Raw genomic sequence first — 17,419 nt, 5'->3', positions numbered from 1 at the left:
CAAACTTCAGCGCACTACGTTTGTCAGCTACTACAATGTCCGGCTGTGGACGAGCTGCTTCGCTTTGTGGCTCTGCGGATGTAAGTATGTGTGGGTGTATGCAACCGAATGTATGTCACACAACAGAAATCAGTTTCATGTTTACATTCACATTATTCCCGCTAAGAATTTCGGCTATTGTGTTGTGTTGTTGTTGTTTGTATTGCGTCCTTTCGTTATTTTCTGTTACTTAAGCGAAATAAATTGCATTTGCTGATTGTCGCCGCTCATATTGCTACGCATTTATATACATACATATGTATGTATGTGTTTGTGTGCTTGTGTGTGCGTATGTGCGTATGTGGAGGCAACATTCGCTTCATCACCACCAGCGGTTGTTCATTTACCACTTCTCCGTTATGTGGACACTGTCAGTGAAGCAACAGTGCAACGTCTGACCATTCAGACCATTGCATCAACTGAATATTGAAACAACAGCAACAACAATAACACTTCTAATGGGTTTACACAAAATTGTAAGGAATGTTCAACATACACACATGAACACATACACACATATACATATATACTTACACCCACACATGCATGAAACCGAAAATCGCTAAGATATTTCCGTTACGAAAATGCAGCAGCACAATAATGGCGGCGAAGATCTCCACAGAGAAAGAAGCAGACTCAGAGCGACTGTGTTGAAAACTAAAGAAAAAAGTTTGCAAAAGAAAATTATAATAAAAGTTCCACCAGAGTTGCATTTCGGGCTCCCCGGGGGGACGCACTGAAATATTGTATCATTCGCGCGCGCTGTGGGCCAGCACATTAAAACAACGAAAACAGCGACGACAACAACAACAACAATGGCAACAACAACAACAGCCAGCTAAAATGCCAACAATGGATTTGTAAAAGTGAAAGAAAACGACCGGAAAGGAGAGCACAGCCAAAGCAGCGACAGTGACAACGACGAAATGAAAGTAAAGCAACAAATAAAGTAAAATAAAATAAATAAAATGCGAAGCAAAAGTGACATTTAAATGCGAGCAACGGCGAATTTTTAAACTTAACTGGGAGAGAAAGCGGAATACACGTTAAGGAGATTGAGGGAATGAGTTCATATATAAGTAGTACGCTGGCATATGTATGTAGTGGTGTTGGTTCTTTCAGCCATTTGGGTGGACGGATGCAGAAAACACAACACAGAAAACACAACGGTAAATGACAAATGGCGCAGTGTGCGTGAAGTGGCACACCAAAAATACGCGCAAAATGATGTTACGTTTAAACCAGCAGGCCGTGGGCCAAAAGCAGTAGCTGGCCGATCTGGATAAAATGGTAAATTTAATCAGACGATTTGAGATGTAAGAATTCTGGCAAATAAATATTTGGTAAATATTATATATATATTGACGTTATATACTGAAAAGTGTATGTTTATTAGAGCGCGTGGATTTTTTGGTACAAAATCAGGTATGTTTGGGATACCTGAACATCGATTTATCGCAGTTTGACCGAACATTTGGGCTTACGAAAGTTGTGTGCACGGTTTGTTCCGCAAAAATTGATTGACGACCAAAAATTGCTCAGAATCCAACATTCGAAGGACATCATGTGACCGATTATTTGACCAAAAATCACGTATTCACCTGACCACCTGATATGGCACCGTGCGACTTCTACCTTTTTGGAAACATTCATTTACCCATGAAAGGAAAGCATTATGCAGACGTAACGGCCATTTAAAAGGCTTGCACCGGCATATTTGCGGTCATACCGGCCAACGAGCTAAAACACTCGTTCGACATGCTTTCGGACCATGCAAAAAGCTGTATTGAAGCAGAAAGATACTATTTTGAAGAAAATAAATTGATTTTGCCGAAAAAAACCATTTATTCTGTTTTTTTTTTTTAAGTCCTGTTTACTTTGGAACGCGCCTTGTATAATTCTCATGCGAATATCTCAAAAACTGACTAAGAAATTTTATAATTCCAAAGAAACTTTGGCAAGCCTAATTAGCTCAAATAAGCTGGATTTGGTATGAGCTTAACCAAATAATGAACACTGAATAACATGAACATTTTCAGTGTTGTACTCAAAGGGTGTGGGGCTCAAGCCACCACCATTTATTAAAATGACAAAAATAGCTGTACGCGATAGCAAAATTTTGAAGACAAATTCGTAATAAGGACACCTCAAATACCCGACAGCCCTCTTAGCACAGCAGTGGCAAATCTTGCCATCAGATTTTTTGAAACGCCTTCTGATCTGGATTTCGACTAATTTTTCACACGTGAGATGGCATACCTTCAAGCATTATTAGTACTAAGTTTTAACCCAATATATTCATTAGCTCTCGATTTCTATGCCGTAGAATGTCAGAAGGAAATTAAATTGTGTTGCCTGGGAAGTGAGCGCACTTGTGCTTAGAATTCGCCCAGATGGTATTGTCAACGTAATACCACAGAACTTCTTCTGCAGTGACTTAAGTGTCATGAAACGTGTGCCGCAACGCCAGGCTGATCTATCTCGAAGCATATTTGTTTTCATACTGCGGACGAAGTGTCGAAAAATAGCTTCTAGACCACGCATTTGTCACAGGAAGTCTGCAGAATATGCGAAGAAAACTATAAATTATGGCATATATATTGTAGATCTACATCGCAGTTCTTTAACGTTTCCTATGCAGTAGTCGGTAACTTGTTGTCTATTGACTTTTGCTTCTGCCCCAATTGGCACTGCCAGTGATCAAGTGCAACTTTGAACTTCAAACGTCGCACGACGTTGTCATTATCCAAAAGGCCTTTGAATCTATCTATCATGCAGTCCATAAGATTTTCCATTTCTTTGGTATTCAAAGCACATAATTTTGCTGGAAGCAAAAAACTCAGTTGAAATCCATCAATAATTCTCTAGAAAAGCGCTTCCTCAAACCGTCGCCGATTGTATCCAACAGAGGAATACACACTGAGACCCTGTAGTATTCTTCGCAAGTTCTCACGCAGAAGTTTTTGCGTTTTGTTTTTGGTTTTTCTTCATCAACTTTCGGTTCTGCTGCGCTTTTTTCGTGTCTGAATAAATGGATCGAAAATGTTTCTCAGCTTTTTGTATTCGATTTCGGAACGTTACAAGCGGCATATCTATCATATTTAATGCCTTTATCCAGATCAATCGATTCTTTGTGAAGAATTAGCTGCAGCTTTCGCTGTTTCTTTATTTTTCCAATTACTTTTTTTAATATTCCATCCACGCAGAAGCAATTTCCTAGAGGACTCATTTTCTTACAACTCTTCGTTCACCTCGCACTTTAGCAACGTTTTGAAACCAACACGCTACTATATATGTATAAGCTGAAGAAAATTTTCTGGTTAATAATAAGCATCTTCTCATAATTAGAATTTTTTTATTGTCGCGCACGTGTAGGCAAAGTCAACTGCTTTGCGGTTACAGGCGGCGCGCTCTATGACAAACAAACAGATCATTAGGTGGCGCAGCTGGACGAACCGACAAAGTGCGACCACAATCTACAAACATACCTTTACCGTTTCGTTAAGCCCCAAATGCCAAGTGCGACTATCACACCTAGAGCACGCTAATAACCAACCGCCGCAGCCGTTGACTGCCTTTCCAAAGGGTGCCAAACAATGCCTACAGTCCACAACACGTGGAAGTCGAAAGACGAAGCAAAGTCAAAAAAGCCGCAAAGTCACTGCAGGTGCACAGCAGCGGCAACTGGCTGCTTAACCCGCACAGCAAACTGACTTTAGCAGCTCAAAAGTGTCTACTCCCCGCTGTCCTTAGTCCTACCACTTTCATCCAATCTTTGCAAACTAATTTCCTCGTTCGCCCTCTACTTTTCTTCTTCCTCAACTTAATCTAAAGCAAACGCCTGTCATTCAAGACTTTCCGCCTTCCATCAAATCCAACTCGCTGCTGCTGTTGTTGCTGTTGTTTAGGTCTCATCCGCAACGCATCGCTTGTGTCTTCTGTCACCTGCATTCTATTTAAATTTTAATTCTCGCTTAATGAGTCACTTTTCTCTGCTGCTGGCCCTTTAACCTTTCTGCTGTCGCTCCCTGCTTCCTTCCGCCGCATGGCCTCTCACACCGGCGTTGTCGGGCTTTTGTCGCCCGGTTTTGTGTTCATCCTCGGCCGGTTGCTTCAGCTGCGTTCAAAGGAGTTATGTTCTCGACTTTATTTTGTGTAAGCGGCCCGATTAGAAGCTTGTCAAGCTCAACCGCTTTGTCTAACTAAGTTTGCTTGCGAAATTAAACAAAAAGAAAATGTACATATATACTGTAATAGTATATACCTGCGTGTATAAAATGAATATTTAAAATGGTCGTCGGACATTTTGAAGCTGTTTTTGTTTTCAAATATGATAAGCATAATAACAGGCCGCAAAATAAAATGGTGATAAATTTGTTTTGGACCAACTTTAAAGTGGCAGCCACTGAGAAGCTAAAAAATACGGTTATGTCCCTTTTCTTTGCGGCGCTTTTCTTTCAGCGACAAACACATAATTAACTCGCTTTTCATTCAGCAAAAAATGTGTTTTCCTTTTATTTTTTGACACAAGCAGGAAGTTTCATGAAACTGAGCAGCATTTGTAAAGTGCTTTTGGGTTTTCTGGTATTTGTTTGGATCGCAATTTAAAGTGGTTTCAGTGGTTTTATTTATTTTAGAATTTCATTTCATTACCTACTTGATCTAGCTCAGAGTATGTGAAAGAATATAGTGATATTAGGCAAAAATAAGAAAGGCGACGAATTCAAAGCTCTAAGCCAAGTTTCAGAAATTAATTTTTCGTACCCGACTAATTCTTAACCCGTCAATTACTGAAAGAGAAAGGTTTTCATATGTAAGGTCTACAACCGACCAGCTTCTCAACACACCGAGAAAGGTAAATCAATCCGCAACTATTTTTTTATTTTAAGGCCCCTTTCGTCAAACATTCCAGGACTTCAACTTGTAAACATATGATTTTTTCAACATAATGTTGTAGAAAACAAATGGAGCAGCAGGAACTAACAAAGAGAAACAATCAGCATGTAATACTTTCGTTCTAGCCTCCGCGTCCCTGTGGCTAGTCATTATTTTGAAATTGAAGACAACTTGTCCAACTTATGTACAACCAGCATAATAAAAAAATAAAGAAACTTGAGCAATCCATCACAATAAATGATGGAAGTGAGAACAGTTCAAAATAGTAAAAACAGAACTAAGTAGTATTATACGTACTAAAATGGGAAGGTAGAAAACCTTTCAAAGGGCTGCTGGTAGCGTATCGCTTCAACTGAATTTATCTGAGAAAAACTTGGCCAGCTCATAAAAAATAGAAGATAATAGATCTTAAATTGCTCATAGCCTTTACTGTTGAGACTTCCACTTACTCTCCAGTCGATTCTAATAATTTTTCTTTGAAAAAAAAACTTATACGTAACAACTTACATATAATGAGTAGTCGAAAAAGTCTTTTCGTATTTATAATCAATCTTCAACTTATTTTTTGTTTTTATAATGAACTTTAATGAACCAAATATGTACTACTTTGGTTAACCACTTTTTAAAATTTTTTCGCTAGAGACATTATTTCATCAGTGTAGAACTTTTCTGGTTTCTCTGCGAAAAACTGCGAAAAGTAATTTTCACAGGCTTCTTTTGAAGCCAACTTTACTCCGTTAAGCGAGTTCTGCATTGCCTGAAACAAATGGTAGACCGATGGTGCAAGATCAGGTCTATATTGTGTATGCATCAAAACTCCTCAGCCAAGCTCTCCCAGTTTTTTCCGAGTCATCAAAGATGTGTGTGGTGTAGCGTTGTCTTTCTGTTGACCAGTTCTGGCCATTTTTTTCTATTGCTTGCTTCAATCTCATCATTTGTTAATAGTAAAATGTAGACGTTCGACCAGGCTGGAGCAGCTCATAGTAAATGATTCCTTTCCAATCCCACCAAACACTCAGCATAACCGTTTGAGGCGTCAATCCTGGCTTTGCGACCATTTGTTGAGCTTACCACGCTTGGACCATGATCTTTTTCGCACATTATTATCGTATTTGATCCACTTTTCGTCTCCTGTTACCATTCGCTTCAGAAATGGTTTGATTTCATTTCGTTTCCGCAAAGAATAGCGGATGTAAATTTGGTCCTTTAAACTTTTAACAGACAATTCATGTAGTACTCAAACATCGAGCATCTTTTTGTAGTCAGCCCTTTTGAAATGGTTCAAAGCCGTTTGATGCTGAATGTTAATTTCCTTAGCGATGTCATGGCTGCTTATGTGACGGTTCTGGTCAATCTTTTCCATAATTTCATCGACTTTTTTAAACGAAAGTTCGACCAGAGAGAGGTGCATCTTTCACATCGAAACTTCCAGAACGGAATCGAGCGAACCATTGTGGTTGTACCCGAACTGATATAGCATCGTCTGAGTAAACTTCACCATTTCATTGGTGGCTTACGTGGCTATCTTCCATTTTTTATACAAAAATTTCAAAATATAGCGAATTTCTTCATTATCTTCATTAATTTTTGAACAGCTGTAGCTTTTTTTCAACTTCCCCGAATTGTTGAATATTTTTTTTATGGATAAATGAAGTTTAAAGTTTCACCTTTACAACACTATATGGTATGACACAATGTGATTGGCAGCACTACAGATACAGATATACGACTTCAACAACATCTATTGACAAAATACGAAAATACTTTTTCGACTGCTCAATATAAGGCCGGAAAAGACATAAAGGGACAGTGTGGAGTTGACATATGATATGGCAGATGATATAAACTTGAAGTATGGGGATTTAAAGTGAAAAATTTTGCTCAAATATATAAGATCACATGTTGAAGCGTGATCTGAAAGCAAGCGCAAGTCATCACCGTCGATGGTTTTACTACTACTTTATATATTCTTCTATACTTCTCCTTTTTCCTTTCTTATATTTTAGGTGCCATATGTCAATTCATATTCAAAATAATACGCTGATAGCACAACTCTTAATAAGTTCTGTGGTTAAACCATGCTAAAGGTCACACTATAAACGAGTGTGACCTCTAGCAGAGAAAAGCGTGTGAAGACTATGCAAATAATTCCCCTCAAATAATTTCGAGAAAAGCAAGTAAATTATTTATGTGTTCAAACAAGTATTGACAGCTTGTTATCAACAGCGAATATGCTATCAAATACATAAATATCTATGGAAGCGAAGTTTCACTTTACGCGCGGTTTATCGACCATCTGGCAACCCTTTAGTTTTAGATTAATAGCAGCATCTGCATACAAATTTGCGATTCGATTTTACAGCCAATAAAACCCTCAGCAAAGACCTCAAATACAACTGCAAGTGGAAATAAACGCACGCACACAAACATACGACCACACATACATACATACATACATATATTTATAAATGTGTATATGTACTTGTATGCATATATAAGTATTTGAATAAATGTATATATACTACGGACATTGAGGTAAAATACTCACTGTAAGCGGCGCACGGTATGCCAGTGTAGGCGTGGGCAGCGTGCAGGCAGCGGTGGGTCTTGGTGGTGCACTGCAGCGCCTTCTCGTAAGCGTTGTAGTCGGGACTCAAACGGCGTTCCGCCTAAAAGTATGCAAATAAAAATTTAATTTATTACATTTCGCACTCCACTTTTCGCGCCGCTTCGAGTGCTACGCATATAAAGCATGCATAATTTTCAATAACTTTCAGCCGGAAGCTCACTTTCAACACATGTCAATCATAATACGCACACAAACATATATATATACACTTGTATGTATTTGCATGTAAATGCTTACCTCCTCGTAAACCTCGTTGATGTTCTGGAAATTATAGGTGCCCGGCTTCTGCAGTGCCTTCAGTGTCTCGTAGAGGAACAACTCGAAATTCTTGAATGTGTACTCGCTGAATGGATAGCGCCGCAAGCGCGTGCCCGTCTCACCACCCAGCGCGGCACATGATTTGTGGTAATCGTCAACGGCGCGCTTCACCAGCACGGCTTCGTTCAGTTTGGTGGAGCGTATTTGCAGGGACTTCAATTCCAGCAGGTGTTGGAAGATCTTGCGCTCCATGTAATACCTGCGTTAGACAGCAAAACGAGAGGTGATAAAAGTGTGCAAGCACAGGGCGAACAAACACCAACGCACACACACACAGTTAAATATGAACAAACGCTTAAAGCGAGGCATAAATAAGTAAATCAAAGAGCCACCAAGATACTGGCTAGCATTCAGGCAGCAGGCAGGATTTGTTGAACGCGATATATGTGTGTGCGTGTGTAAGTGTGAGTGAGGCAGGAGGGTGTTGAAAAAAATTCATAAAAGTGGCAAAGCAAATAGAGGCAATAGCGCGCTGCTGGCTGACTGCCGCTGTTCTTGCGCGATTGGACTCACCAAGGTGGTTGTTTTTGTTTTTATTGTTGTTGTCACTTTCTCTTTTTCGCATTTTATTCGACTAAGGCGAGTTGTATTGCATTTGACGTGCGAAAAGAGGGAGTATGGCTGATATATTGTTTGCTTGCGCTTCAAAGGCACTTGCTGCTGACAGCCAACTCTACAAAGGCTTAAGCCATAGCGGATTTAAAGGAAATCACTATACAGCAGAGATTTTTAGGGAGTGGCTGGCACAGCATGCTAAACTCAAACGAATGACGAAGTGAACTGTCAATTTTCGACCGCAAGGCATCCAACGCGGCCCCCTCTCTTTGCACTGTTTTTCTCGGTACCACTCTCTTCATGAATCTGCTTTGTTAAACTCACTCATTTAGCTTTAAAACGTTCGCGTCAATTCGTCAAATGCAAGAATAAGAAGAAATTGTTGTCGAAAAGTATCATGAAGAGGCAGATCAGACCTGCGGGCATGCGGTTTTATTGCGGTATCAGATGGTAAGCAGTTGAGAGCTTGTAAGAGTAAATATTGTGCCATTAAGAATCGTGTTTTGGTGAATCAAAACTAATTTCGGAAAATAATTCAACAACAACAACTTCGGGGAAAAAGAGCACCAAAATGCTTCGCAAAAAAATACTTTAAAAAACGTCTTCAATGCAAAGGAAACAACAGCATCGGATGAGAGACTCCCCTTTTGATAAGAAACATGGCAAAGGCATTAAGGATTACAATTTAAGAGTATCCACCTGGAATGTCCGGTCACTTAATTTGGATGATTGATGTCCTCATAAGAGTAAAGTCTGTCATCACCGCCGTCCAAGGAATGCGATAGACGGGACAAGGACTGAGGTAAGTAGGTCCTTGTGGCATTTACTACAGAAGCCAAAAAGAAGCGCAAATTTGGTGTGGGATTCGTGGTTGAAGGGAGACTCTGTCGCCGAGCCCTGGCATTCACCCTGGTGGATGAACGTCTAGCCACGGAAGAGAAAAATTATGTAAATAAAGGTGTCTTCTATGAGCGCTTGAATCGCATCTATGAAAGCTGTCCCCGCCACGATGTCAAATTCGTGCTTGGCGACTTTAACGCCAGGTATCTTTGGCACAACGGTCGAGTAAAATCAGCCTCAATGATGAAAGATCCCTGAATGGGTTGATGCTGATCGACTTCGTCGAAGCCCGAAATATGGTTATCTGTAGTACTAGATTCTAGCACAGAAAAAATCAGCAAGCTACCTGGCTGCCTCCGGACAAAAACCCACCCATTCGATCGATCATATTCGACTTGCACTCCTTCTCTCAGAGGGCACTCATCAGCAACTCGGTATTAGAAAACTGTGGGACTGAAATGACCGTCCTTCCTTCCGGACGGCTGCAAACGAAGCCATTGGTTTTTGGAAAAGGCAAAAAACAGCTAATACGATGACGATTATCATGTCTGCCTACCTCGCAACGTTACAATCGACCACTCCAATAACATCAAAACGGCTAATTAGCATAAATATGTGAAGTTCACGTGCGGGATGGGATAGATACCAGTTGAAGAGAGAACCGAGACGCATTTGCCGACAGACAAAGAGAAAGGCACAAATGCGTGAGTATGAAGAGCTTGATAAGCTGGCCAACAGGGGAAATGCTCGAAAAATCTACGAATAGATGCGGCATTCAACAGAAGATGTCCAGACCGGAGCACATTCTTGTAAAAGCCCCCGATATGATCTGATTCCAAGAACATACTAAGATTATGGAGGGAACTCTTCCCTGCCTGCTGACCGAGCTATTCAAATACGGTGGCGAAAAACCGATAAGGAACATACATCAGCTCTTCGTAGAATATGATATTGTTTTTCAATAATTTCAAATTTTGCCATGGAGAGGCTCTGCATCCACTATGGCTGATTAAGCTAGCAACTGTCAATCTCAGCACGCCCATATGATTACTGTGGGATGTACAGTACGTACATATACGACCAGCAGAATGGAAAGTAAATTTATTCACCTAAGCTTTCTTTTTTCAAGACTTCCGCGAAATCTCGGTACACAAATCCGTTTAACGCTCCGTCCATTTGCGCCACAAAATAGCATATTTCGTTGCGCGATGTACATTTGCCTGCAATTCCAGTGGCGCTGCGCATGCATTTGTGCAAACTCACTTAGAAAAATGACGACTATTAAGAGCTCGTCACTCCAACCACACTTCCCGAGCAGAAAGAGACGTCCAAATTGGTCAAAGTGAGCAAAAGTGAAAAACCCGTTACTTTGCTTAGTTGACGCCGTTGGCGTCACGCTGCTACTGTTTCTAGCATCGTTGTTCTTTAGCGCGTTCTTGAGTTGGTTGCTTTCACCATTTTCGTATATTTTCGCTTGAATTTCTTTCGCCATTGTTTACGCGGCATTTGTTGCACGGTGCACAGCAACACGTTGTACTTGTCAAATTTGTGTCACTAAGTGGAAGTGTCGCAGTATTGCACGTCGCCAACACAGCCGCATAGCTGCACAGCGCACTCGCACAGCCGCGGGCATGTCAATGGAGACAAAAAACTGAAATCTGCTATTCACCGTTAGAGGGCAAAACACACAGTGGGAAGGGTAAGGAAATAAATGAAAATGCCTCGAAATATTTATGCCAAGGCCAACACAGAGGCGCACAGAAAAAGTTAGCAACAACAATATAAAAAACAATCGACTAGTTGACGAATGAAATTCACAGCAATCCAAGCAAAAGTGAAGAGTGAAAACTGTTGATCCTTGCGAGTGGCTAAATAGTAAATGCTCGCCAAGGGGGGGCGACAGCACAACGCACGCCGCTAGGGCTGATGAATAGCTAGCACGACGAAACCGAAAATTTGCAACAAAAACTAGCAATGCGACAAAAACGCTGCGCCGCAGCCGCATTCTTTTATGACTTAACCGCCGCTGAGCACGCCATGGCAACGAACGGCATTCGCACGCCCACACAATTCGGCTCGATATGCGCTTTCGCTTGGCAGGTAAAGTTGCCGTTGGGAAATCGTTAAAAGCACTTAAAAGGCCATTCGTACGAAGATAAAGGTGAAGTGGGTATTTAAGATTACAGTTGGTGAATACCGCCCCGCCACCGTCGCCATTTGACCCCTGCGAAAAAAGGCTGAACTGCGCAAACAAGACAGGTTAGTAGGAAAAGTTAAAAATCTACGCCGATTTGTTGCTGTTTTTGGGGCACGCTGCAGTGTCATAGGGTCAGCGGTAATTGCTGAGTAAGCCATGCGATATCAGTTTGGGGACCCGATTTTTGCCTCTTCAGCATTTGCGTACTCAAAAATTCGTTTTTCCGCGGCTTGTTGCCACTCGTTGGCAATTCTGAATGCCGCAATTGACGGCTTACTGCCGATGGAGTGTTTATATTTTCTTTCGATTATTTTCTTGAATTGCGTAATGTGTATTTCCTAGTACTTTGCTGCGGCTTATGTGGCATCAAATGGCATTGAATCGGTTGCACGTTTCAATTTGGCTTTCTGGCAACGAAATTATTAATTCTGACTTTTCATGGAAAGCGCAAGAAGTATGCGCTGATTTCTTCGAATTTGCAATATAAAATAAGAAGTAATTCATCTTCATCAACCAGTTGACGAGTTTTCTGCAGAAGTGCTCCAAATTGATTATGAACTTATTTTGAAATTGCTTTCTGACATTGCAGCGGGTATCTCTCTTGGCTGACAATTCTTGAAGTGGTTCATTTCGCTGACACAAACCAATAACGTCGTAAGAGTCAAGCTAAGGCAAAAAATCTTATAAGTTAATAAAGTTAGCTGCTTCCTATTAAAATTGCAGTTTAGATACGGCACAAAAGATTAAATTGCAGCAAGAGAGAAAGCTATAAAATAAAATGCAGAGAGACAAGAGAAACGGAATGAGAAAAAGAGAGGGAGGGAAAAAATGAAGGAAATAGAGTTAAGAGAGAACTAGAAAGAGAGCGAGACAGAGTTCGCAGGCTATAACTTGAAAACATTAGCAACAGTTCTTTCTGCGACAGAAAATATTTAATTACAGAGCGGCCTTAAATTGCTTTGAGAGAGAAAGAGGAAGGTAGAGATAGGAGAGAAACATAGTTTCCAAAGGATCCGAAAATGTCCAGTCCCCTTCTATATTCACACCATACGAGTACTAACGCTTGAGATAACCCTAATATATATAGTATGATTTAGAATGTGGAAGGCTGCAAATTTGCTTAAACTACTTATCGCTAATCAATTTGCGGCATCATGTGATAAATTGTCTGTATGGCCTCCCATCATGCCATACGTCCGTCCTTGAAACGGATAGATAGAAAGGAATTGAGAGAGAGAGAGAACGGGGCGAGTTTGTAGACTTTAATTTGATTTTACAAAAGAAACCGATCCTCCTGAGGCAACCGTTTTTGATCACAGATCGTCCTGGTGGGACAACGCCATAAGCTTTCTGATCCCACTGGACATAACATATTTTTCGTATATGATTACAGACCATACGAACACTTAGGATTACTCTGACATATGTATATGTTTTGAAATGTGGAAGGCAGCAATTTTCTTAAATTCTCATGCGTCCAACGGATGACTTTAAACGTAACTTTATGAAGTTTGGCAGGCATATCTATTAGATTGATATATGAACCCGCTATCACATCTCACAGATAGCTTGATTGATTTAAATTTCTGAGCTCAGTTTGATCATGAATAAAATAAGTTCAATAAAAATCATTCATCGATTTTATTTAAAATACAACAGGCAATTAAGTACAAGAAGTGTAAGGTTAGGAAAGCACTTTCTAAAAAGGTTATCGAAGATAAACTGTAAAATATGCCACATCTTCTCTTTGCTGATGCCCTGCTTTGACATGTGTTCAAACAATACTGAGCCAAGCAAGCACAAACAGATGATTGTTTAGCAAATAATATTTTTTTTTATTTAGATCACATAGCGTAACCCCGTCGCATGTTTACAACGTAAGATTCAGATTTTTAAAGACATTATCTATGGGAAAAATAATGGATCTATATTTACTAGATATTATATACAATATATGTTTTAATTATCCAACGCAGGATAACTCTTGCCAGCAGGTGCTACTTCGGACTGAGTAGGCAATTGAGCAGCAAAGTCCAAACTCTATAAGTCACACATAAAATAGATGGACGAGTCGACGTTGCGAGTTTTCGAGAAAAAAGTTCTGTGAAAGATTTATGGTCCTTTGCGCATTGGCCACGGCGAATATCGCATTCGATGGAATGATGAGCTGTACAGATAAATACTTCAGCGAATTGCGGCTACGCTGGCATCATGTTGTAACGAACACACTCCAGCCTGAAAGTATTCGACGCTTACCCGCGGGGGGAAGCAGAGGAAGAGGAAGACCTCCACTCCGTTGGAAGGACCAGATGGAGAAGGACCTGGCTACGCTTGGAATATCCAATTGGCGCCACATAGCGAAAAGAAGAAACGACTGGCGCGCTGTTGTTAACTCGGCTGTAATCGCGTAAGCGGTGTCTACGCCAATTAAGAAGAAGAAGATATGTTTTAATTAACAACCCGTAACCCGAAAATATTGATTTCAAGTTATGGAACAAATTTACACTGGGGCCATATAAGACCCAGTAGACTTGATACCAAAAATCTATGTAAATAATGACAACCTTAACTCCATTTTAGTGGATTGTAGTTAAGTAGGTTAGTAGTTGTCTGATCATTCCCTCGACTTTGTAGTAATGTTCCGAACCTGTCCTTCGTATAACTTATCTGATATCTAAATCCTTTGTCTCAAGCTTTCCCAGTGTAGAGTTTTCTTTTTTAAACGGCACTTTTGTAACAGTTAACGAATGGTAAAAGCTCGGTGGAACAGCAGTGCCTCAGGGTCTGGACTCCAGCAAACCCGAACGAGGATAAGACTTTCTTCTCTAAGAACAATATTTCTAAAGAGGCTGCAAATATGTCGAACTTGTATTTTCTCTGAACTTTTGCACTTTTTTTAATAAATAAATAATCTGTGGACGATCAAAGGCAAACCTTTCGGCATTCTTAATCTATGAAATTAAAAAATTGTTCTGCCTTGCTATATACTCTCATGCTTCTCTTCAATAAGTGTCCGTCTTCTGGTAATTTTATTTCAGATTGGAAATTGAAATTCATTACCCCTATCCTTAAGGGGGATTGAAAGGATATTGTTTCAAATTATAGACCTAATTCTAAACTCCCTACCATTTCCAAGATTGTTGAGTGTTCTGTTAAAAATAAGTTTTTCTTTGCTGTTAAGTCAATCATTAACGTCAATCAGCACGGAATTTTCTCTGGTCGCTCTATTGTACCAAATTTAGCGGTTTTTAGTGATTATTGCATGTCTGCCTTCTCCGCTGGATTTCAAATAGATTGTGGTTACACAGATTTTTCTAAAGCCTTTGATAAAGTTTCACACAATTTCTAACTCTCTTTAGGCCTTCACTCTGTCTTCTTGTAGTGGATCAAGTCATTTTAGCACAATAGATATTGTGTTGTTATTGTCGATGGGGTGTTATCCGACTCTTTCATTGCATCATCGGAAGTGCCACAAGGAAGCGTTTTAGGTCCTATGCTCTTTGTGCTGTTTATCAACGACATTTCCTGTTGTTTGCTTTTTGCTAGATTTTTGCTATATGCAGGTGATTTAAAAACTTTCACAACAATCAAGAACTCCGAAAATGTTATTAAACCTCAATGTGATGTTGATAGTTTTTATGATTGGTATTTAAAATCGCAACTTTTTCTGAATTTAGATAAATGTTATCAAATCTCCTTTGTAAGCTACTTGGGACTTGCGTCCTAAAATGTGTAGCTGAAATTAAAGATCTTGGGATAATCTTTGACAACAGATTTTCTTGCAATAACCAAATCAATTATATCACTTCTAAATAATTTTCAGTGATTGGCTTAGTCCGTCGAAGTGCTTCGAAATTTTCCGACTCCTATACGTTAAAATTATTGTACAGATGATTTGTTCGTTCTATCTTGGAGTATGCTGTGTTCATCTGGAGACTATAGTACCTATCGTCAATTGATTGGATTGAACGTGTTCAAAAGATTTTTCTTAAATTTTCCCTCCGCTCCTTAAAATTTGTTGACCGCGTACCGTCGTATACGTTTCGTTCCTTGCTGATACATATACATACGTTAAATCACTTGAAAATCGACGGTCCGTTTCCCTTTCATATGTTTTCAGTGTAATTAATGGAGGTATTGACTGTCCTTATTTATTAGGAAAAATTAATTTCAATATAACTCAGCTTTGCCTAAGATCTATGTATTTCCGAATTTTATTGTAAAATGGAGAAAACATATTCAAAATCTAAATGGGTTCCACATATCTAATCAGCTTCGAGCTTGATTCAAATCGAATAAGATTTGTCAATACAACAATAACAATGAGAAGTGATGTACCATACCAGCAACCCTTATTCTACATGATATCTTCCTTTCGAATTTAAAATAAAATTATAAAAAGGTTTATTTTGATCTGTGCGCCAATTCACTTTATGGACTTCCAAAGTAAGTAACGGTAGTTTAGAAGTATCAGTGCAACTTCAGCAACTAAGCTTTAATTACGCGCTCATTACTTTGATACTGGCGAGTGGAAGGATGATATGTACGAGCAAAGAACAGCGGGGGGTAGCACAGGCTTACACACACACACACACACACACACAACAATAACAGTGTGCGCAAATGAAAACATTTTGTTGCAAGTGTACTGTTATAATTTGTTGAATGTAATTAAATTAATACGCTTACTTAGACATCAAAAACAACGGAAAATAGTGTAAATAAACGCTTCATATTCAGAGCTGTTGATTCGCTTTTTAGACGCTTAATGCGAGAGCGGCAGAGCGCGACAGCGGGAGAGCGAGCGCACATTGTTCTTAAAGGCGGATATTTGCGTGGGACAAACGAAGTGCGGCGACAAGATGCGGGCGTGCGGTTGAACGCAACCAATTCGGTTAACGCCGCGACTAATAAGGCAGGAGGCGGCCAAAGGGTGGGGTGGCGTGTGGTGAAGATGCGATGCGACAAGTTTAAAGTATTTTACGGGAATTAAAAGTTTACTGTGAGAACGAAGACCTGCGGCTGGGGCTGCGTTTAGTTTAGATCCGTGCGTTGGCAGCCAGCAACAAGAACAACACGCACACAGTCAACAACAACAGCTGTTTAATCGGCAAAGTGGCGATAAACACAAAACACGAAGTGAGCGGCGCTAATAACAACAAACCGACACACACATACAAGCACGCGCTTGCAACAGCGCCACAGAGAGTGGGCGGCAGAATGTGGTGGTTAGGGCGGCGCGGCGGGTTAGAGTGACATCTTAGCAAAACTAAATCCTTGTTAATGCTGCTTACATTTGGCATTAGCGCGAATGCAAATAATGAGCAACAATGACAATGACAACAGCAACAATAGCAACAACAACTACAGCCGGTGTCACGAGGCTGAAGGTGGCACCAGCAATGCGTTTGTATATTTTACAATTAAAAGCACTAAGCGGTAAATACACACTTATTCATATATAAACAAGTGACTTGCGGCAGCGACATGCCAACAAACACTCACACTCATACGCACACGCGCACCCACGCTGGCATACTCTCTGCGGCGCTGTGGGGCACCCACTTCGCCGCTGACAACTAATAAGTGACTATTAGGCAAGTTTAAATTGTTGTTGTTGTAGCGTTTCCACGCAATCGCTGTCGGATTTGCTATTGTTCATTTGTTGATTTGTTGTTGTTGCACATTAGTTGTATTGTTTTTATTACAGCAACGGCAATTATACAAACAACACGCATTAAGCGGCGCATTGCAGATTTTATAATGTGCACATAACGGTTCTTTATCCTTTTGTCAACGCGAAACTTGCTGCAAATGAAGTGCAGAGATGTGTGCCTGGTGCCTCAGCTGTATACAGCTTCTGGCATGGAATGTGGCTGAAAATTAGCAGCAGTGATTCAGACGAAGCAGACTTAAGTGCATAAACAAATGAAAACTAACTTGCT

General features: G+C 40.2%; 1 protein-coding gene across 3 annotated transcripts in view; it reads right to left on the bottom strand.

Annotated features, from left to right (window-relative positions):
* LOC126762105 (uncharacterized) overlaps positions 1-17,419 on the bottom strand; it is a 97,400-nt gene that overhangs the window by 8,015 nt on the left and 71,966 nt on the right. For all 3 annotated transcript variants that reach the window (XR_007667422.1, XR_007667423.1, XM_050478625.1), the window contains exons 5-6: positions 7,802-8,081; positions 7,484-7,604 (exon numbers count right to left, since the gene is read on the bottom strand). Coding sequence is in view for 1 of the 3 variants with exons in the window: in XM_050478625.1 (XP_050334582.1) it covers positions 7,484-7,604; positions 7,802-8,081 (401 nt within the window). In the remaining 2 variants the exon portion in view is untranslated. The remainder of the gene's footprint in view (positions 1-7,483; positions 7,605-7,801; positions 8,082-17,419) is intronic.

Source organism: Bactrocera neohumeralis, chromosome 2 (assembly GCF_024586455.1).
Source record: "Bactrocera neohumeralis isolate Rockhampton chromosome 2, APGP_CSIRO_Bneo_wtdbg2-racon-allhic-juicebox.fasta_v2, whole genome shotgun sequence".
Classification (NCBI taxonomy): Eukaryota; Metazoa; Arthropoda; class Insecta; order Diptera; family Tephritidae; genus Bactrocera; species Bactrocera neohumeralis.
The sequence above is the reverse complement of the archived record's forward strand: the minus strand, read 5'-3'. Positions and strand labels throughout refer to the sequence as shown.